Raw genomic sequence first — 22,220 nt, forward strand, 5'->3', positions numbered from 1 at the left:
GGATTACGTCACCATCCCAAATAAGGAATGACACATACAGCCCCTTACATCGTCATACGCCAAGCGTAGAAATAATCCAAACACATTACATCATCTGTTGGTCCATATCGTGTACTATGAGTCAGAGGTGCACTATCGAGGTCAGATCGATCTTCGCTTGGGTTTCTACAGCACTACATATGGTTGTGCCCATTTATGGAACTAGGGAGCATGGCTATATCCATAAATGGAGCCTAAAGGATAAGAACCCCCAGCGAAATCGTCGTCTGACCAGGCTGTTCAGTAAAGAAAGTGACTCATGCAAAACATGATGAATTCATGTCCCACTGGATGTATAAAAGGGGAAAATCCGCAGATTTTGGCCAGTACTTCGAGATCGCCAATTCAGGTTGGTCGGTGACATCCATTCTGCAGAGCGGTACCTACCACTGGAGTATTGTGTCTAACAAAGTAAGTTATCGTTCAATATATATATATATGTACCATAACTCAGTGCATGTCTGTATATGTAGACGAGAATTTATTTTCGTAATTCGAAGTATTCTTCAGGCTCTAGTGTCTGTATCTTACAGATTTTAAGTCAGGAACTGGCTTGCTGGGTTTGGCAAAATAGTGTTGAAAAATTACGATTACAAATGCTTGCATATACATGTGGACATTAGCGTACCAATTCTCCGTGTATTTTGGCACACTATTAACACATTGGCCGAAAAGGCTCGGTGGGCGTCACTCCACTTTGAATGAAAGTCGTGTAAAGTGCCTTTCCTAAGGGCACAACACCGGGGGCATGGCGAGTATCGAAACAGGGACTTCTAGGTTCTGAGCCTACCAAACACTACAAACGACGACACAAAATCACATTTTTGTCTGGAATATGTGAATTCTAAAGATTAGTCCACAACCCACCTTCGTCAAATCGTAGAAATGCAAAATAGAAACATGAAAATGCTTCAATAGTTAAGGGACATGGTCCCACTCTGTGATTGGTCGAGCAGTTAATTGTCGTGCTATCATTGGTTGCGCTGCTAATTGTGATGAACAACCAGGATCGGTCTATTCATCGAGCCAGGTCCAAGTATTGTTTTACCTGCACTTACCAGGTTTCTGATGACTCCATGTATGGTGAAGGTGTTCTTCCGTAGCGGGTCTGTTTATTCAGGGCATAGTCCAAAGTGTACCGAACAGCTCGTACATACAATGGTACTGTGTGACAATACTAAGTCACATCAAACATCTCCTCGGTTAAAAAAAAACTTACATGGCCATAATCCAGTACTAAGTACTGACAGTTAACGAGAAAGTTTAACAGCTCGCATGCATACATGTGCATCATAGTATTGTTATAACAACATAATAACCATATCTTTTTTCATCTTTCTTTACTATAGGTCCTTATCCTCGTTTCAAATCGATATTCTGAACAACCAAGAGGATAATTATGGTGAGTCTTTGGTTGATTTCTGAGTAGTTTGAAGAAATTTTAAGTTCGTTAAATCCCGGCATTTCAGAATCTTAGCCCAATTTGAAACTAACCAAACAGCGCCCCCCCCCCCCTTAAAATAAAAGCGAGCCTCGCTCGAATTCTGCAATGGAGGCTACTAAAACTGGTGTGTCAGTTACTATTATGCCTTCAGGCAGTACTAGTGTAGCATAAATTGTAATTTCCCATTCCTCCAGGCTTCTGGCATCAAAGTTACAGATGAAGTGGTCACAGCTTACGACGAGGTGAAACAAAAGCACAAGTTCAAATACGTGACCTTCAAGGTGTCAAACTGCGACACAAAGATCATCGTAGAAGACAAGGTTAAGGTAAGGCCGCTAGGGGCGTATGCCTAAACAAGTTCTACCTTGCATCAAAAGCTATCTGCCACCAAAACGTCAAGATGGTCACGGGACACAAGATACAAAAAATGGTTCTTCTGCAGTGTCAAGGTCGAAGACCGGGGGCCCAAAAACCTTTACCTTTATTATTCCATTCCCTATCTCTATACCAACTATTATTACATTCCTTCCAGAGATTCGTAAAGTTATGCTGATTACAAATATCCCGAAACACAGACACACGTACCAAAAACTATACCTCAATTTTTTCACGGCGATAAATGTGCAGATTTGCATTGTACAAGGCAACGAAATGAGGAGGACATATTTGTAGAAAACGATTTTCCAACATATTCAGCACTCTGATGTCACATCGAAAATTGTTTCTCCCGTACCACCAGCTGATATGCTGTTGTCTGTTCCTTCTTGCAGGAGTCGACTTGGGAGGAATTCCAAGCCAGTTTCCCGAAAGACGGGGCCCGTTGGAGTGTTTACGACTTTGACTACAAGAACAAGGAGGGTCAAGATCGTAACAAGCTGATCCTGGTCAAGTGGTCAGTATTTTTTTTTTTCTTGAAGATGAGGCTGTACTGATTTGATTGACAGTAGAAGCCACTGCTGTGAATTGCACGGGATCCCCTAATCGGTGCCCGGTCTAGCTGAATAACTTCGCATTGTTGCACCACCGGGATAATTGCACGAAATACGCTAACAAATGGGGTGGACAATATCATGAAAACAATATCAGATGTGTATTGCAAGAAATACTAGGAAGTGTATGTGCTATCCCCCTCTCAGTGCTACATGTAAATCATATCTTTAATCAATATGGACTGGTTACTTTCGCTAGAATATTATATTTTAGGTAGCGTTTGTGTGCATTTATGTGTGTGGTTAGTTGACCAGTATAACTCCAGAATGCCTAAATGGATTACATTTATACTTGGTACGTAAGTAGGCCTTGTTAAGACCTTGAAACGATTAGATTTTGGTAGCCCTATGGGCTTGTTATGGTACTGAAGCCGAATTTCCGGGTTTGTTATCTCGAGTTCTGGACATGCTACGCTTGTGATTTTTGGCGACGCCTCAGAGGCTAGCCTACTATTATCTAAAAAGGTATTAGGTTTTAAAGTGTTTTTCCCCTTTTTCACCAGGTGTCCAGACACAATTAAGATCAAGGCCAAGATGATGCATTCCTCGAGCTCCCATGCCCTCAAGAAGACGTGTCCGGGTGTCGTGATCCAGGCCAGTGACCGCGACGAGCTCAACTTCGATGAAGTGAGGGACAAGATCCTCCAAACAAGCCAGTAGTGCCCCATATTATAACACCAATTCTCCCCTTTCACCGTTACCATGATCCTTTGCTGCCGCCATCATCCGCCCCCCTCCCCCGCAGGTTTACAGTTTTTTTTTTAAACTGCTGGGTTCAAATCGCAAACTCGGCTAAAGTCTTATTCTACAAAACAAGGTCTTACACAAGGTCGAGTGGACTGATTCTGGACTAGCCATTGTGCAAAAGCCTCAACACCACTTTCCTCAGTCCACCCAGATGTAAAAATGGGTACATGACTTTGATTGGGTAGGTACAAGGCAGTGGAAGGAGACATTTGGGATCTGCCTCCTAATACCGTGCCCAAAACGCCGTAGATAACCACCCACTGCCCCTACGACCCTGCCTTTCCAGTACACGAGTTTGCGGTTTAAGCCCAATGGTTTACAACACTGCCACAAAGGATTGTATGTAGTGTGAAAGGTTATATATATATAATGAGTACATTCCTCTTTGGGGCTTTATTTTGTATCTCATGGCAAACTAAAAAAACATGCACTACGTTATGTTTTCGAATTCTTTGCTACAAATGGAATTACATTTTAATTGTATGTCATGGAATGAAGACTTCTACTACTAGATGCGATTTTCCTTATAAAACACGGTCAGTTCAGTTCAGTTTTTCAATTATCCTAAATAATGTAATGTCAAGTTTTAGAGGGTAATCTTAAGTTTTCTTACCAGGGTATCTAATTCTATTCGTGCCGGTAGGTGACAGATTATTGTGGTAACTTCGGAAATGTTTCGCTACTGTCACACAAATTTGCGACACACAGGTAAAATACGTGAGCTCTACAAACTAAATGTTGTTTTATATATATTGAATACAATTTATATGTACTAGTCAAACCTGCCCAAGACGACCACCCGGGGGACCGGCAAAAATCGGTCGATTTGGACAGGTGGTCGCTGAGAAGAGTATCGACTCAAAACATGCCCGATGCAAAGTATAAATGGTTTCCGTTGTGTCTAATGGCAAATAGCAAGCACACTGCAAAGAAGCGAGGTCTTTAATGTCAAATACAACATGCACACTGTAAATTTAACTCCAAGATTTTATACGATACAGTGTTTTAAAGCTCAATATTAGATGTACACTGACGTTTTAGACAGTAACGGAACTTTGATGCTGTCAGTTACCATACAAGCCTTTATGCGTCGCTGTGTTCTTGATCGCCGTATCTGTAATAACTACGGTGTACCTTTCGAATTCGATGCCCGGTGCGTCCCGATAGGGTACTTACCCACGGGTGATTGTACAGTACAGTTAGACAAAAGCACTCACACAGATCTTTCTTAAAAAGATATGAGCTACATAGACCTTTCTTAAAAAAGTATGAGGCTATACACGTTTCAGCATTCATTAACTTTATAATGATATAGATTTTAAAAAAAAAGTTCTGTTACAACTAAATTCGGATTTTCTTACAACGAAATTTCCTCCCATATTACAGTAGACTGCCCCATTGACCAACTCATTGACCGCCGCCATCTTTATTCTAAACATAACATCGTAATGGCAGTCAAAATCCGACGCAAACTGGCCGATTTCGGCACAAAATCACGCTAGTTATCATCAGAAAATCGATGAAAACTTCAATTTTGAAAATTATGTGGTCGTTATGGGTCCAAATTTGGACCGGTCGCGGTCGCGTTGGCCAGGTGGTCGTTGAGAAAAGGTCTCTTAATGCTTAAGTCAATGGGAAAAAAATCGGGACCGAGAAAAAGCGGTCGAAATGGCCAGGTGGTCGCTGAGAAGAGGTGGTCGCTCGGGCAGGTTTGACTGTATAACTTGTTTTATATTTATTGAAAATGTGCGTGATAAAGAATTCCACTTTACTTGAAAATTCAAAATTGTGTTTACTCGGATTTGACAATATATTTTTTCTGTACATTAGTAATGTCTTTTGTTACAGAAATAAACAATTGTTTTTATCGATGTCAGGTTTGCGTAAGTTTGTTACCTCCATGAAATATCATGGAGGTCATATTTTCACTAGTGTTTGTGAGTCTGCCTGTCTGTCTGTCTGTCTGTCTGTCTGTCAACAAGAATGTGGAACTTGCATAATTCTATTGTTTTCAATAGCTGGACTTCAATAAATGTAACACATGTAAATTATGATAGATGGAACATAAGCAGATACCAAATATGCTAATGAGGAACTGACTTGCATAGTTTATGCAAAAATTACAAAAACGCTTAATGATAAATTATGGGAATTTTATACTTGTGACATGTATATGTTAGTCAATGATGAACATCAACATGCATAAATCATGTAAATGTGCCAGTCATTTGCTTAAAATTTAGAAAATTTCTGAATATTTTATGGAAGTATGAGGTCGCCGAACTCTAGTTAAGAGTATACATTTATTGTATTTCCAATGTAGTCAAAACATGTTCCTATGTGCTATTAGAATACTAGACTTAGTGTCAAATTAGTTAAAATCTGATTTAGGAATTCTTCGCTTGTTCTTGTAGCTCACGTGTAAATGGTATTTCTGATTTTGCCATGTTTACACAAGTCTCGTTCATCAGAGCATTTTCCTTCAACTGGAAATGTTCTATATGAATGCCGGCTGGCTGGAAAACCTTAAAGCGCTTGTCGTTTATCTTTGCTTTACTAACACTGTCAGCCTGAAGACACTCGTCTTGTAATTGCAGATTCCTAGCCTTTAAAACTTCCACCTCTTTTCTCCAGTCAAAGGGGAGCTTGGAAAGCTTGGACCACAATGTTTTGTTGAAGTGATCGAACAACATGACATCCGCCCTGTTCCACTGGCGGATTTTTCCCGCCATATCTGCTGTCATGCTACGTATAGATTCATTTTCTCGTGCGTTCATCTTGAAAAACGTGACGTCATTGATATCCCAGCAAAGCGTGTGTTTTAGCAAAACCAAGGACTCTTCGAAATGGTCTGCTATCATGACAAGAGAAAATATTTTCTCGATTCGATCAATGTCAGACTCTATACTCAGTTCTGACTCTGAGTCAGACTCTGTCCTGATATTTCCAAATTCAAACAACATGGGGTTACGGTATCGCCCAGTAGGTCTTTTCTTACCGAACTTAACATAGAAAGAGGGCTGTTCGAGAAAGGTCTTTAAAGGCTCAGTAGTATTTTTCATCCCGAAATCTTTGTCGAATCGCATGTAAGTGAATATCGATTCAAACATGTAGACTGGGTCCCTAATGATGGTAATATATACAGTATCGTCTGGCATAAGTTCTCGAATGTGCTCGTGATGAAACCTCAAGTGGTGGCAGAGGATATTGTAGGTGGTGTTTTTCTTCGCAATGTGCTCTTGAAGCACAAATGACTTCTGAAATAATCTTGGCCAGGCCATTTGGTGTCCACCATTTGGTAGAGCAATGGTGAGGTTTCTGGTACTGCCGAATCGCATGATAATGTTTTGTACAGTAGAACTGGCCGTCTTGTGGATCTTCAAGAAAACAAGGTTTGTCTTTTCGCTGCATGTATTGGTTGTACCAACATCATCTTGTTCTGGTCCTTTCATAGAATTATTGTTTGGTCGTTTCCTGAAACTATTGTGTGTGCGAATCCTTCCTCCCAAGATTGTGTTAGTCTTGCGATCGTTTGGCTCATCGGTTACGGCATTGTTGCCCAGAGCCTGTGTGTGTTTCTTGACTTGTTGGCTTGCTTCGGCGTTGTCTGAAGTCCGTGTCGTCATGATACTGTAAGTGGTATTACAAGTCATCTCTGTCTTCAACCTGCATGTATGAGGTATACTTTGGTTGATAACAAAGCTCTGGATAGATGGATCTTGCAAAATTGTAAAGAGTCATTAGAAATACATTCATATGTATACGGATACAAATCTTCCCCAAAATATAGCGCCCAAGACCTGTCCAGCAAGTTATTCTTTTAATAGACCGACTTTACAACCCATCAATCAATCAATCGATCAATCAATCAATCAATAAATCATCCATTTAATCAACTTATTGTATAACGTTATAATGAATAGAAAGAAATACAGAGAAGTCAATAAAATCATTTCTCATTTTGTACAGTAAAGAAATAAACGTATGCGTACCCATCTTTCCTTGCAGCTCCTATTTTATCCCCGAACCAAAACTTTGTGGGTAGTAGATGCTTGCGTGACAGTGTCATCATCAGGAGCAAAGCCGCCACGAGCAGCAACACTATCTTGTGACGTCGACAACGCATGTTGATCTGAGCACGCCACTCGGTCGGCATTCTGAATTAAGCGACATGTCACAAGTTAAATGTAGTCGCAGTATTAAAGATTTATCTTTAAGTTTCACAAATGACGTACTCAGTTCGGTTGTCTATGCGGGAGAAAGCAGTGTAAGTGAAGAAGTAATTGCCGAACAAAGTGAAGAATCTCGAATAGTAGGAAGGCATTTAGTTTCTAAGTAGACGTTTTGCAGTCAAACATGATTAAATATATGATGAAATCACACAAGTAGGATGTTGCGTTCCTCTAGATGTCACGTGCGTATTGTCTTTTTTTAAAAATCCTTTCTGGATTATTCTCTTCGACTATTGTAAACAAGCATGTTGGAGGGCAAAACTTCACCACTTTATCCTGGTCGTCACCACTTCAATCTACATTTCAGAGTCTGCTGCAGTACCGAAAGAAGCTAATAGAAGGCCTATAATTAACATACCTTTAATTTGTGTTATGAAGAACTTAACACTCACTAATGATGTCAAACCATCCATTCTTAAGTTATTGCCCGGAAACGCACACACACACACACACACACACACATGCACACGCACACGCACACGCACACACACACACACACACACACACACAAACACGCACACACACACACACACACACACACACACACACACACACACACACACTCATACACGTATTGAACTTACAGCTTTATAGCTTCCGACGAGATACCTATCAAAATGATAAGTACACCTCCCTCCATGCCAAACCACAACTCAACAGGTGCAAGTCCATCTAAGATACATAGAACTAAAAGCTACTTACCGTACAGGTGCAGTTCTGGAGACGAACGTCTAGTTCTTAAGTATCACTGTTTCTGTAAATTGTTTATCATACCCTACTGGGCAAAAATCCCAGATGTCCCTCACAATAGGCGAGTATATACATAGAACTGGTGCCAATCTACTACGTGTTAGCTCTGCCCTTATGTTCCGACACATCCGTGTATAGTTCCTGTTCAACATTGAACAGTAACAACAAACAATAAAATCGCTGCGCCATCTTTGTATCCCCCCGGAAGAGTTTTTTTGTAGAATTTATTCAGTTCCTGGTGTTACAGAACTGAAAAGAATGTTCGATACTTCGATGTTCACATGTTATGTATCAGCCCCAAATGTTTTTGGTAATAATAGACAAAATAGGATAAAGTCAGTTGTTTTTCGTATAGACAAGGAGCTCATTGGTATAGTGACACATTGTAGTTACGTGGCAATAGCATCCAGTCGGCGTCCCTATTGCAGAAAAGCCCCTGTCCACATCCTAAATATCCAGGATGTAGACCGGGCGTGTTCTGAACATCCAGGATGTGGACTGGGCTTAAAATCGACTTTGACCTTTGTCTTCCCAAAACGTACCTACATATCAAATATCATCACAATCCTTTCACAGGTTCATGAGTTATGTTGAATACGTAAATCTAACACAACCAACCAGCTTCTGTATCTATATCAATATCACCGAATCACAACCGCCCTTAGCTTCGTCGCAACTTGTCAGCGCACTGCACACTAGATAAGTATTCAAACTTAGCCAGATATTCCTACTTGGAGCACCTTTTTTTTACATGTCATTGTGAGTCTCCTCCCTCCCTAGTGTCCCAGGCAAGCTTAAACTAGGAATACTCTACCGTGTTGGCCTGCTTGTGTGTGAATTGTGATTAGCAAGGGAACAGGTCTGTTCGAACGTTGTGTATGAATACATGTATTGTTCTCAATATTGTTTTTAACACACTGCTCCTCCAGAAGACATTCATTTCCTAATGTTTACTCATCACAGAGCCAGTGTCGTATACAAGATATGATTAGTAGAATGACATACGGTACAATTATCTTTCTGGTTGTCACAGAGGCACGTGACGGTCAGACATCCGGCAGACAGATGTAGATGGCGACTATTAAACGTAACGTTATACACGGATAGCATAAATTGTAATTTCCCATTCCTCCAGGCTTCTGGCATCAAAGTTACAGATGAAGTGGTCACAGCTTACGACGAGGTGAAACAAAAGCACAAGTTCAAATACGTGACCTTCAAGGTGTCAAACTGCGACACAAAGATCATCGTAGAAGACAAGGTTAAGGTAATACCGCTAGGGGGCGTATGCCTAAACAAGTTCTGCCTTCCATTAAAACCTATCTGCCACCACAACGTCAAGATGGTCACGGGACACAAGATGCAAAAAATGGTTCTTCTGCAGTGTCAAGGTCGAAGACCGGGGGCCCAAAAACCTTTACCTTTATTATTCCATTCCCTATCTCTATACCAACTATTATTACATTCCTTCCAGAGATTCGTAAAGTTATGCTGATTACAAATATCCCGAAACACAGACACACGTACCAAAAACTATACCTCAATTTTTTCACGGCGATAAATGTGCAGATTTGCATTGTACAAGGCAACGAAATGAGGAGGACATATTTGTAGAAAACGATTTTCCAACATATTCATCACTCTGATGTCACATCGAAAATTGTTTCTCCCGTACCACCAGCTGATATGCTGTTGTCTGTTCCTTCTTGCAGGAGTCGACTTGGGAGGAATTCCAAGCCAGTTTCCCGAAAGACGGGGCCCGTTGGAGTGTTTACGACTTTGACTACAAGAACAAGGAGGGTCAAGATCGTAACAAGCTGATCCTGGTCAAGTGGTCAGTATTTTTTTTTTCTTGAAGATGAGGCTGTACTGATTTGATTGACAGTAGAAGCCACTGCTGTGAATTGCACGGGATCCCCTAATCGGTGCCCGGTCTAGCTGAATAACTTCGCATTGTTGCACCACCGGGATAATTGCACGAAATACGCTAACAAATGGGGTGGACAATATCATGAAAACAATATCAGATGTGTATTGCAAGAAATACTAGGAAGTGTGCTATCCCCCTCTCAGTGCTACATGTAAATCATATCTTTAATCAATATGGACTGGTTACTTTCGCTAGAATATTATATTTTAGGTAGCGTTTGTGTGCATTTATGTGTGTGGTTAGTTGACCAGTATAACTCCAGAATGCCTAAATGGATTACATTTATACTTGGTACGTAAGTAGGCCTTGTTAAGACCTTGAAACGATTAGATTTTGGTAGCCCTATGGGCTTGTTATGGTACTGAAGCCGAATTTCCGGGTTTGTTATCTCGAGTTCTGGACATGCTACGCTTGTGATTTTTGGCGACGCCTCAGAGGCTAGCCTACTATTATCTAAAAAGGTATTAGGTTTTAAAGTGTTTTTCCCCTTTTTCACCAGGTGTCCAGACACAATTAAGATCAAGGCCAAGATGATGCATTCCTCGAGCTCCCATGCCCTCAAGAAGACGTGTCCGGGTGTCGTGATCCAGGCCAGTGACCGCGACGAGCTCAACTTCGATGAAGTGAGGGACAAGATCCTCCAAACAAGCCAGTAGTGCCCCATATTATAACACCAATTCTCCCCTTTCACCGTTACCATGATCCTTTGCTGCCGCCATCACCCGCCCCCTCCCCCGCAGGTTTACAGTTTTTTTTTAACTGCTGGGTTCAAATCGCAAACTCGGCTAAAGTCTTATTCTACAAAACAAGGTCTTACCCAAGGTCGAGTGGACTGATTCCGGACTAGCCATTGTGCAAAAGCCTCAACACCACTTTCCTCAGTCCACCCAGATGTAAAAATGGGTACATGACTTTGATTGGGTAGGTACAAGGCAGTGGAAGAAGACATTTGGGATCCGCCTCCTAATACCGTGCCCAAAACGCCGTAGATAACCACCCACTGCCCCTACGACCCTGCCTTTCCAGTACACGAGTTTGCGGTTTAAGCCCAATGGTTTACGACATTGCCACAAAGGATTGTTTGTAGTGCGAAAGGTTATATATATAATAAGTAGATTCCTCTTTGGGGCTTTATTTTGTATCTCATGGCAAACTAAAAAAACATGCACTACGTTATATTTTCGAATTCTTTGCTACAAATGGAATCATATTTTAATTGTATGTCATGGAATGAAGACTTCTACTACTAGATGCGATTTTCCTTATAAAACACGGTAATTATCCTAAATAATGTAATGTCAAGTTTTAGAGGGTAATCTTAAGTTTTCTTACCAGGGTATCTATTTCTATTCGTGCCGGTAGGTGACAGATTATTGTGGTAACTTCGGAAATGTTTCGCTACTGTCACACAAATTTGCGACACACAGGTAAAATACGTGAGCTCTACAAACTAAATGTTGTTTTATATATATTGAATACAATTTATATGTACTAGTCAAACCTGCCCAAGACGACCACCCGGGGGACCGGCAAAAATCGGTCGATTTGGACAGGTGGTCGCTGAGAAGAGTATCGACTCAAAACATGCCCGATGCAAAGTATAAATGGTTTCCGTTGTGTCTAATGGCAAATAGCAAGCACACTGCAAAGAAGCGAGGTCTTTAATGTCAAATACAACATGCACACTGTAAATTTAACTCCAAGATTTTATACGATACAGTGTTTTAAAGCTCAATATTAGATGTACACTGACGTTTTAGACAGTAACGGAACTTTGATGCTGTCAGTTACCATACAAGCCTTTATGCGTCGCTGTGTTCTTGATCGCCGTATCTGTAATAACTACGGTGTACCTTTCGAATTCGATGCCCGGTGCGTCCCGATAGGGTACTTACCCACGGGTGATTGTACAGTACAGTTAGACAAAAGCACTCACACAGATCTTTCTTAAAAAGATATGAGCTACATAGACCTTTCTTAAAAAAGTATGAGGCTATACACGTTTCAGCATTCATTAACTTTATAATGATATAGATTTTAAAAAAAAAAACTTCTGTTACAACTAGAAAGGCCGACATTTGCTTAGGAGCAAATACAGCATATTTCAGCCATAGCTTTTCCCATACAACATTTAACTGTCTCAAATAACCCCTGCTCGAAAATGGAACATTTAGGGGCACACCCCAGTTTCTCGCCCCGATTGAAACGTATAGTTAAGAGACTATTTTCAACGACGCCGTATTTCCAAACAAAATTTTCCCCGAGAAGTACACCTATACAGTATACAGGAAGTAAAAAAGTACCATCTGGTCTAACATATCTGATTTGCAAGAAAATTGTAGGACCTAAAATCTCACAATATCCTAATGAATTTCGAAAGCCCGTAGCGATGACATTATCGGTCAAGCTGCCCGGGGTGCTTCACTGTTTGCGTCCTCGGAGCGATACCCGGAAGCCAAGATGTGTCGACAAAAGCTTACCAAAAACAACATATAGGGGTCGAAGTTTATACTTGCAGCGGATCCGCTACGCTAATTTTACAAGACGTGCCCAACCCGATTCGCATGTGGCAAATGTTGTTATACGTGTCGTTACCATGACAACAGCCTTGGCTGCAGTCTTTAGATATACCGATTAGACAGGGCGTGCCACTTAATGCGAAAAATCGAATTAACTTGCGACCAATCACAGCCAGCAGCGGCTCCAACAAAGGCGGTAACATAACGTCAATCAAGAAGAGGCACGAAACTTTGCGAAAATAAACCGAGAAACTGCGATGTTTGGGACTGGATAACATACACAAGTATCTCGCTAAGGCGTCGACCTGTCAAGAAGTGGACGACGCGGAAACTATTGCTTCTACTACAACTAAGTTGAGGGACAACGACAAGGGGCAGCGGTGCAGTCAGGGCTGACACCGATCGCGAGGAAACGATGCCAAGGCCGCGGTGGACGGCTCGACTGTCGAGTCCGTCTAAAATCTAATAAAAATGGCGCGAATGGCTTCGTCACATCGGAGACGAGTGGTGGGTGACGTGTGTTTACAGTTTGCACCAGGAGAAAAACATTCTTTAACGCTTCCTTTGTCGATAGTTTTTAAACTATGAAAATAGGAAGCGTGACTACTGAGAAAAGAATCTGAACTAACCAAGGAGCTTTTATCTGATAAAAGCTCCTTGAACTAACGTGTCGGATTCGTCATAAATTCCAATTTCACGTTAAATGCATTTTAAATCGTACAAGGTCCGGGTGATTCCGATCGGAGTTTGCAGGCATTGCAAATTAGAATCGTGAATAAAAGTGAATGTTACCCAATAAATAGTATCATAACATTTCTTTTGTCATGCTTGTTCATTTGCTTACGCGCCTTCAACAATAAAAGTGGCATAATACAGACATAAAGTTATCATGTTGCTGCAACATCGTGCTGGCAAAATGTATGTTTATTCATATAAACATTGCAAAGGTAACACAATTGTTTAGATTTACAGTTCAGAACATTCTAACGATAAATATTGATGAGGAAATAATCATTCTCGCCATTGTTAAACTTACTTATCAAATCTAAACTGGCCAATTTTCCCGCGATTTCCGCCAAGTAACATTTCCTCGATTGTCTCAACTTACCCTGCCAAAGTCAAATCTGCCGAAAATGATTGATATTGCTACGCGGAATGTTAGCAAATTCATCGACAAAGACATGTACTCTGACGTTCAAGGAACGCGTACCCTCTGCTACCGTCCAAATGACCTTGTCGTTAACTCCAAATCCTCGCAAAAAAACTATTTTATATATACATGTATATAAAACCGGGCGTAAGGTGACATTCGTCCGCTGTGTTGTCAAGATATGCACGTGTTTCTATATACACGGGGTTGGAAGGCCCCGCTATTGAATATTAATCAGACTTCGTCTTCCTTTTCGCTGATTGGCTGGCTCGTTAAATTCATTTAACTTGCACGTGCGGGGCTCTGCGGGGTGACGTCACGGCAAAAGGCCGAAAGAAAACCAATTTTCCCTCAGAAAAGTGCTGAAATTTACTGTATATAGTAAAGCGCTGGTTGCAAGTTAGCAATTTACGTGTTTGTAAGCATAAGTCCGTGAGATTTCTGAAACAACAGCAGTTCTGTGATAAACGGAACCTTCTAAAAACGTACGGAGCTAACAGCGCAGGGAAAATATACCATCGCATCACAGAAATGCCCCTAAAAACTGATACAATAAGCCTTCTGAATAGCCCAAAGTGCAAGACGGTTTCCCCCAACGGGGCTCTGCCCCTGGACCCTGCCGGGCCGGGGCCTTCGGCGTTCTTCGGTGGACCCCGGGCCCCCTGTGCCGACGCTGTAAAAAATTCTGGCGGGAACACTGCAGTATATATACGGAATCGTGAGGCCCCGCTTATGAATATTAATTAGCCTTCGCCCTCTTCGCGCACAGGTGTGGGCTCCGTGCGGGGTCACAGAAGGTCACGTCAGGAGGCCAAAAGAAAACAAATTTCCCATCAGAAAAGTGCCAAAATTAATAATTTTAAAGTATAAGTCCGTGAGATTTCTGAAACAACAGCAGTTCTGTGATAAACGGAACCTTCTAAAAACATACGGAGCTAACAGTGCAGCGAAAATACCATCGATAGCGATTCAACTTCGGATGGCAAACCGGACAAAAGTTATAAGTACTGTTGAAGTCATTAACGTTAAAGTTTGTTTTTAGTTGCCTTTGACGGTTTGACCTGAAATACTGTTACGCTAAACTCCTGAAGAGAAGTTAAGTGACTGCTGTGATTATTACAGAAATGCCCCTAAAAACTGATACACTAAGCCTTCTGAACAGCCTAAAGTGCAAGAGTTTCAGGCGGGCTTCGCCCCCCTGGGACCCCCGACGGGGCTCTGCCCCTGGACCCTGCCGGGCCGGGGCCTTCGACGTTCTTCGGCGGCCCCCGAAAAAAATTCTGGCGGGAACACTGCAGTATATACGGAATCGTGGGGCCCCGCTTATGAATATTAATTAGCCATCGCCCTCTTCGCGCACAGGTGTGGGCTCTGTGCGGGGTCACGGAAGGTCACGCCAGGAGGCCAAAAGAAAACAAATTACCCCTCAGAAAAGTGCCAAAATTAATTATTTTAAAGTAGTTTATGTCAAAACTTTTACTTGGATCATTTTACCAACCATCTAATGCCTATCTACACCAAATTTCAGGCCATTCCATTGTAAGACCAGGGTACAGGGGGACAATATATTTTATTTTGGTCAAAACATGACCTTTAAACCTCAATAAAATCATTTTAGATGCAGATATGAAAAAAACTGAGAAAAAAAACATCAAGGTATTGGCCCATTCTACCCCTGTGCCAAATTTCAGGTCATTCGGTCCAGGAACGGCGGAGATGAATCACTTTGAAGATTTGACAGGAGAAAGAAAGAAAGAAAGAAACATTACGAATACAATATATTTCACCATACTATGTATGGCTGAAATATAATGACGGTTTAACCCAAAAATGAATCTTACAAAATTCCCCCGTTCAAGAATGGACTCCAGTGCACCCAATGTGAATTTTCACAATAGACCAGTCCAGAAATACTCCCACTGAAACCATGGCCTTTTAAATAAGAAACCAAATCCAAAATTGAATTAAGCAAAAAAGGTCCCAGTGCATGAAAAGGTATAATAGACCAGTCTAAAAACACTTCCACTAAAAATTTAATTTTGAATTATCACCCGTTCAAAACTGAATTTGAAAAAATCCCCCTTCCGTGTGCAAAAAATGGACTCTTCCATGTAAAGTAGAGCAGTCCAAAAATACATCCGCTAAAATAAGACTTTGACATAATCACTGAAGTCCAAAAAATGGATTTTTAAAAAAGCCCCCTCTATGCAAGAATGGACTCTTCCAGAACACCCATGTAAAATTGCAAATTAGACCAGTCCAAAAATAACCCTACTGAAAGACTTTGACAAACTAGAAGTCACCAAAGTCCAAAATATGAATTTTGAAAAATCCCCCTCCGTGCGAGAATAGACTCTTCCAGCACACATTCTGTAAAATTGCAAAATAGACCTGTCCAAAAATACATCCACTGAAAGACTTCACCAGTCCAATGATGAATTTAAAAAAAAATGAACCCCTCCGTGTAATAATGGACTCTTCCAGATAACACCGGGCTCGCTGATTGGCTGCCATCCCCCCCCCCCCTCTTTAGGATATAGAGTCGGGCTAAGTGATTGGTTACCTATCTAATTAGATTAAATAGACATATATGCCAGTAGGTGCAATCTGCAGCTGGGGGTCAACGACCTTAAGGTCATTGACCCCTCTGGCAATTGGAAAATGACAAAAAAATCTCCAAATATATCATTTTGACGTAGTCTATGACAAAAATTATACATGTGTCATTTGAATAAATATCTAGTGCACCCTTTTACCAAAATTTAGGTCATTTGGTTTTAAAACCAGAGCACAAGAGCCAAAAGTTTACTTTTTGGTCATAAAATGGCCAAATAATCGTAAAATTAAGCATTTTGTTGTACTGTATGCCTCAAGTGTTATTGAATCCATGTGCGCACATGTCTAGGGCACTCCTATACTAAATTTCAGGTCATCCGGTTCTAAAACCAAGGTACAGGAGCCAAAAGTGTCCTTTTTTGGTAAAAAAAATGACCAAAAAAATCGCAAAAAAAGCATTTCCTTATACTGTACACCAAAACTGATATTGAATCTATATGGGGGAATTATCAAGGCACATCTGTGCCAAATTTCAGCTCATTCGGTTATAATACCAGGGTACAGGGGGCCCAAATATACAGTTTTGGTCTTAAGATGACCCAAAAACCTTAATAAAATCATTTAAGAGACAGATATGGGAAAAATGAAGAAAACGTCCTAAGGTATTGGCCCACTCTACCCTTGTGCCAAATTTCAAGTCATTCGGTTGAGGAACAACGGAGATACCGTGTTCTGAAGATTTGACAGGAGAAAGAAAGAAAGAAAGAAAGAAACATTACGAATACAATATATTTCACCATATCTATGGTATGGCTGAAATATAACTAAATTCGGATTTTCTTACAACGAAATTTCCTCCCATATTACAGTAGACTGCCCCATTGACCAACTCATTGACCGCCGCCATCTTTATTCTAAACATAACATCGTAATGGCAGTCAAAATCCGACGCAAACTGGCCGATTTCGGCACAAAATCACGCTAGTTATCATCAGAAAATCGATGAAAACTTCAATTTTGAAAATTATGCGGTCGTTATGGGTCCAAATTTGGACCGGTCGCGGTCGCGTTGGCCAGGTGGTCGTTGAGAAAAGGTCTCTTAATGCTTAAGTCAATGGGAAAAAAATCGGGACCGAGAAAAAGCGGTCGAAATGGCCAGGTGGTCGCTGAGAAGAGGTGGTCGCTCGGGCAGGTTTGACTGTATAACTTGTTTTATATTTATTGAAAATGTGCGTGATAAAGAATTCCACTTTACTTGAAAATTCAAAATTGTGTTTACTCGGATTTGACAATATATTTTTTCTGTACATTAGTAATGTCTTTTGTTACAGAAATAAACAATTGTTTTTATCGATGTCAGGTTTGCGTAAGTTTGTTACCTCCATGAAATATCATGGAGGTCATATTTTCACTAGTGTTTGTGAGTCTGCCTGTCTGTCTGTCTGTCTGTCAACAAGAATGTGGAACTTGCATAATTCTATTGTTTTCAATAGCTGGACTTCAATAAATGTAACACATGTAAATTATGATAGATGGAACATAAGCAGATACCAAATATGCTAATGAGGAACTGACTTGCATAGTTTATGCAAAAATTACAAAAACGCTTAATGATAAATTATGGGAATTTTATACTTGTGACATGTATATGTTAGTCAATGATGAACATCAACATGCATAAATCATGTAAATGTGCCAGTCATTTGCTTAAAATTTAGAAAATTTCTGAATATTTTATGGAAGTATGAGGTCGCCGAACTCTAGTTAAGAGTATACATTTATTGTAGTTCCAATGTAGTCAAAACATGTTCCTATGTGCTATTAGAATACTAGACTTAGTGTCAAATTAGTTAAAATCTAATTTAGGAATTCTTCGCTTGTTCTTGTAGCTCACGTGTAAATGGTATTTCTGATTTTGCCATGTTTACACAAGTCTCGTTCATCAGGGCATTTTCCTTCAACTGGAAATATTCTATATGAATGCCGGCTGGCTGGAAAACCTTAAAGCGCTTGTCGTTTATCTTTGCTTTACTAACACTGTCAGACTGAAGACACTCGTCTTGTAATTGCAGATTCCTAGCCTTTAAAACTTCCACCTCTTTTCTCCAGTCGAAGGGGAGCTTGGAAAGCTTGGACCACAATGTTTTGTTGAAGTGATCAAACAACATGACATCCGCCCTGTCCCATTGGCGGATTTTCCCCGCCATATCTGCTGTCATGCTACGTATGGATTCATTTCCTCGAGCGTTCATCTTGAAAAACGTGACGTCATTGATATCCCAGCAAAGAGTGTGTTTTAGCAAAACCAAGGACTCTTCAAAATGGTCTGCTATCATGACAACAGAAAATATTTTCTCGATTCGATCAATGTCAAATTCTATGCTTTGTTCTGTGTCAGACTCTGTCCTGATATTCCCAAATTCAAACAACATGGGGTTACGGTATAGCGCAGTAGGTCTTTTCTTACCGAACTTAACATAGAAAGACGGCTGTTCGAGAAATGTCTTTAAAGGCTCAGTAGTATTTTTGATCCGGAAATCTTTGTCGAATCGCATGTATCGATTCAAACATGTAAACTGGGTCCCTAATGATGGTGATATATACAGTATCGTCTGGCATAAGTTCTCGAATGTGCTCGTGATGAAACCGCATGTGGTGGCAGAGGATATTGTAGGTGGTGTTTTTCGTCGCAATGTGCTCTTGCAGCACAAATGACTTCCGAAATAATCTTGGCCAGGCCATTTGGTGTCCACCATTTGGTAGAGCAAAGGTGAGGTTTCTGGTACTGCCGAATCGCATGATTATGTTTTGTACAGTAGAACTGGCCGTCTTGTGGGTCTTCAAGAAAACAAGGTTTGTCTTTTCTTTGCATGTGTTGGTTGTACCAACATCATCTTGTTCTGGTCCTTTCATAGAATTATTGTTTGGTCGTTTCCTGAAACTATTGTGTGTGCGAATCCTTCCTCCCAAGATTGTGTTGGTCTTGCGATCGTTTGGCTCATCGGTTACGGCATTGTTGCCCAGAGCCTGTGTGTGTATCTTGACTTGTTTGCTTGCTTCGGCGTTGTCTGAAGTCCGTGTCGTCATGATACTGTAAGTGGTATTATAAGTCATCTCTGTCTTCAACCTGCATTTATAAGGTATACTTTGGTTGATAACAAAGCTCTGGATAGATGGATCTTGCAAAATTGTAAAGAGTCAACTACATTCATATGTATACGGATACAAATGTTCCAAAAAATATAGCGCCCAAGATCTGTCCAGCAAGTTATTCTTTTAATAGACCGACTTTATAACCCATCAATCAATCAATCATCCATTTAATCAACTTATTGTATAACGTTATAATGAATAGAAAGAAAAACAGAGAAGTCAATAAAATCATTTCTCATTTTGTACAGAAAAGAAATAAACGTATGCGTACCCATCTTTCCTTGCAGCTCCTATTTTATCGCTGGACCAAAACATTGTGGGTAGTAGATGCTTGCGTGACAGTGTCATCATCAGGAGCAAAGCCGCCACGACCGTCAACACTATCTTGTGACGTCGACAACGCATGTTGATCTGAGCACGCCACTCGGTCGGCATGCTTGATTAAGTGACATGTCACAAGTTAAATGTAGTCGCAGTATTAAAGATTTATTTTTAAGTTTCACAAATGACGTTCTCAGTTCGGTTTTCTATGCGGGAGAAAGCAGTGAAAGTGAAGAAGTAATTGCCGAGCAAAGTGAAGAATCTCGAATAGTAGGAAAGCATTTAGTTTCTAAGTAGACGTTTTACACAGTCAAGCATGATTAAATATATGATGAAATCACACAAGTAGGAGGTTGCGTTTTTCTATATGTCACGTGAGTATTGTCTTTAAAATCCTTTCTGGATTTTTCTCTTCGACTATGTAAACAAGCATGTTGGAGGGCAAACGTTCACCACTTTATCCTGGTCTTCACCACTTCAATCTATATTTCACAGTCTGCTGCAGTACCTAAGGAAGCTAATAGGAGGCCCATAACGTACCTTTAGATGTTTGTTATTAAGAACTCAGTAATGATGTCAAACCATCCATTCTAATGTTATTGCCCCGAAACTCACACACATACACAAACGCGCGCGCGCACACACACACACACACACACACACACACACACACACACACACACACACACACACACACACACACACACACACACACACACACACACACACACACTCATACACAAACACGTAATGAACTTACAGCTTTATACCTTCCGAAGAGATACCTTCCAACATGAAAAGTACACCTCCCTCCATGCCAAACCACAACTAACCAGGTGCAAGTCCACCTATAATACATAGAACTAAAAGCTACTTACCGTACAGGTACAGCTCTGGAGACTAACGTCTAGTTCTTAACTTCAAGTATCACTGTTTTTGTAAATCGTTTATCATACCCTATCGGGCAAAAATCCCAGATGTCCCTCACAATAGGCGAGTATAGACATAGACCTGGTGCCAGATTAGTACGTGTTAGCTCTGCCCTTATGTTCCGACACATCCGTGTATAGTTCCTGTTCAACATCAACAGTAACAACAAAAATATCGCTGTGCCTCTTAGATTGACCTGCAATACGTCATGTACATATTTGTTGCGAGTTCATGCCCGAGGGCTAATTGCGAGCACAAATAACACGTATAATAAGGAACGTACAATGGTGCTTATAACTACATGCTATGACTATGTTGTGATACTTAAGTGTACATGATGCTAGTTTTTCGTTCTTCGTTTTAGGCAGTGGAAGACGAATTTACCCACTACTTCTATAATATGTAGGTTCTTTGATTTTAATAATAGGATTGATTTCTCATTCTCAGGGATAGTTAGAAAGTAAGCGTGTATTTTAGATACCCTCATGAATAGTTGGTTTCTTATATCATCATAAAATGAACAATTAGAGATGAAATGACTTTCGTCTTCCATAGCATTCGAATGGCAATATTTACAAATCCTCTCAGACACAGGTAGTTTCATATATCTCCCTTTTTCGATTTCCAGGGGGTGGGCACTAATTCTAATCTTACAGGTAGCAGAACACTGCTCAAAGTCACAAAGTTCAAGATATTTCTCTATATAGAGAATACATGTATTTTCGTTTAACCTTTCCTTTTATCGATTATTTCTCTTGAATTGTCCATCTATCTCATCAGATCAAAGCTATAACATACTCTCGAAGGTTTGTTCAGGACATATTGTTACGTGTAAATCGCAGCTTGAGATTGCCACGACCATCAACAAACAAATCAGAGATGTGGATCAGCTTCCACGTCGACACAACTTAGGGAATATTCATAATTATAAGGGCGTGGTTAGATTTTTTTCATTCTTCACAAAATCAACAAAGTTCCAGGTCGACGTCTGATGACGTACGATTGAAAAGTACTGTATTTGTACTCTCCAAGCAGAGGTTAGGCTACGGCTGTTTTTTAACGTTTTTTTAGTCGTTTCTATCGGGCTTTCTATTTTTTTATATCTTGCTGTGTCAAAACCTGGCGCACTTCAAGAAAAATTACAAATTAGAAAGCCCGATAAAAACGACAGAAAAAAACGTTAAAAACCAGCCGGAGCCTAACCTCTTCTTGGAGAGTACTGTATTTGCTCCTGAGCAAACGTAGGCATTTATAGTGTTGTTGTTGTTGTTGTTTGTTGACGTAAATTTCGAACATTCAAATTGTAGGTAACTTACGTACGACACAAGATCAGGCCCGATGGCTGATTGCAAAGTAAAACTGCTTAACAGTGGTATACAGAATTGTATACTTACAAAGAAGGAGAGTGAAATATATAGATTAAGCATCAGGGACAGATGTGACTACATGTGTGTCAGGGG

At 40.5% G+C, this 22,220-nt stretch overlaps 2 protein-coding genes across 2 annotated transcripts; both read left to right on the plus strand.

Moving 5' to 3' along the window:
- Positions 1–136: 136 nt before the first annotated feature.
- Positions 137–4,110, plus strand: LOC118412790 (cofilin-like). The gene is made up of 5 exons (XM_035815812.1): positions 137–450; positions 1,389–1,441; positions 1,678–1,809; positions 2,254–2,375; positions 2,976–4,110. The coding sequence occupies exons 2-5, from the start codon at positions 1,439–1,441 to the stop codon at positions 3,130–3,132; spliced, it is 414 nt and encodes a 137-aa protein (XP_035671705.1). The 5' UTR covers positions 137–450; positions 1,389–1,438; the 3' UTR covers positions 3,133–4,110.
- Positions 4,111–6,398: 2,288 nt separating this feature from the next.
- Positions 6,399–11,741, plus strand: LOC118413647 (cofilin-like). Its single transcript, XM_035817174.1, has 4 exons — positions 6,399–6,428; positions 9,337–9,468; positions 9,914–10,035; positions 10,631–11,741. The coding sequence occupies exons 1-4, from the start codon at positions 6,399–6,401 to the stop codon at positions 10,785–10,787; spliced, it is 441 nt and encodes a 146-aa protein (XP_035673067.1). The 3' UTR covers positions 10,788–11,741.
- Positions 11,742–22,220: the final 10,479 nt, after the last annotated feature.

Source organism: Branchiostoma floridae, chromosome 4, assembly GCF_000003815.2.
Source record: "Branchiostoma floridae strain S238N-H82 chromosome 4, Bfl_VNyyK, whole genome shotgun sequence".
NCBI classification, from domain to species: Eukaryota; Metazoa; Chordata; class Leptocardii; order Amphioxiformes; family Branchiostomatidae; genus Branchiostoma; species Branchiostoma floridae.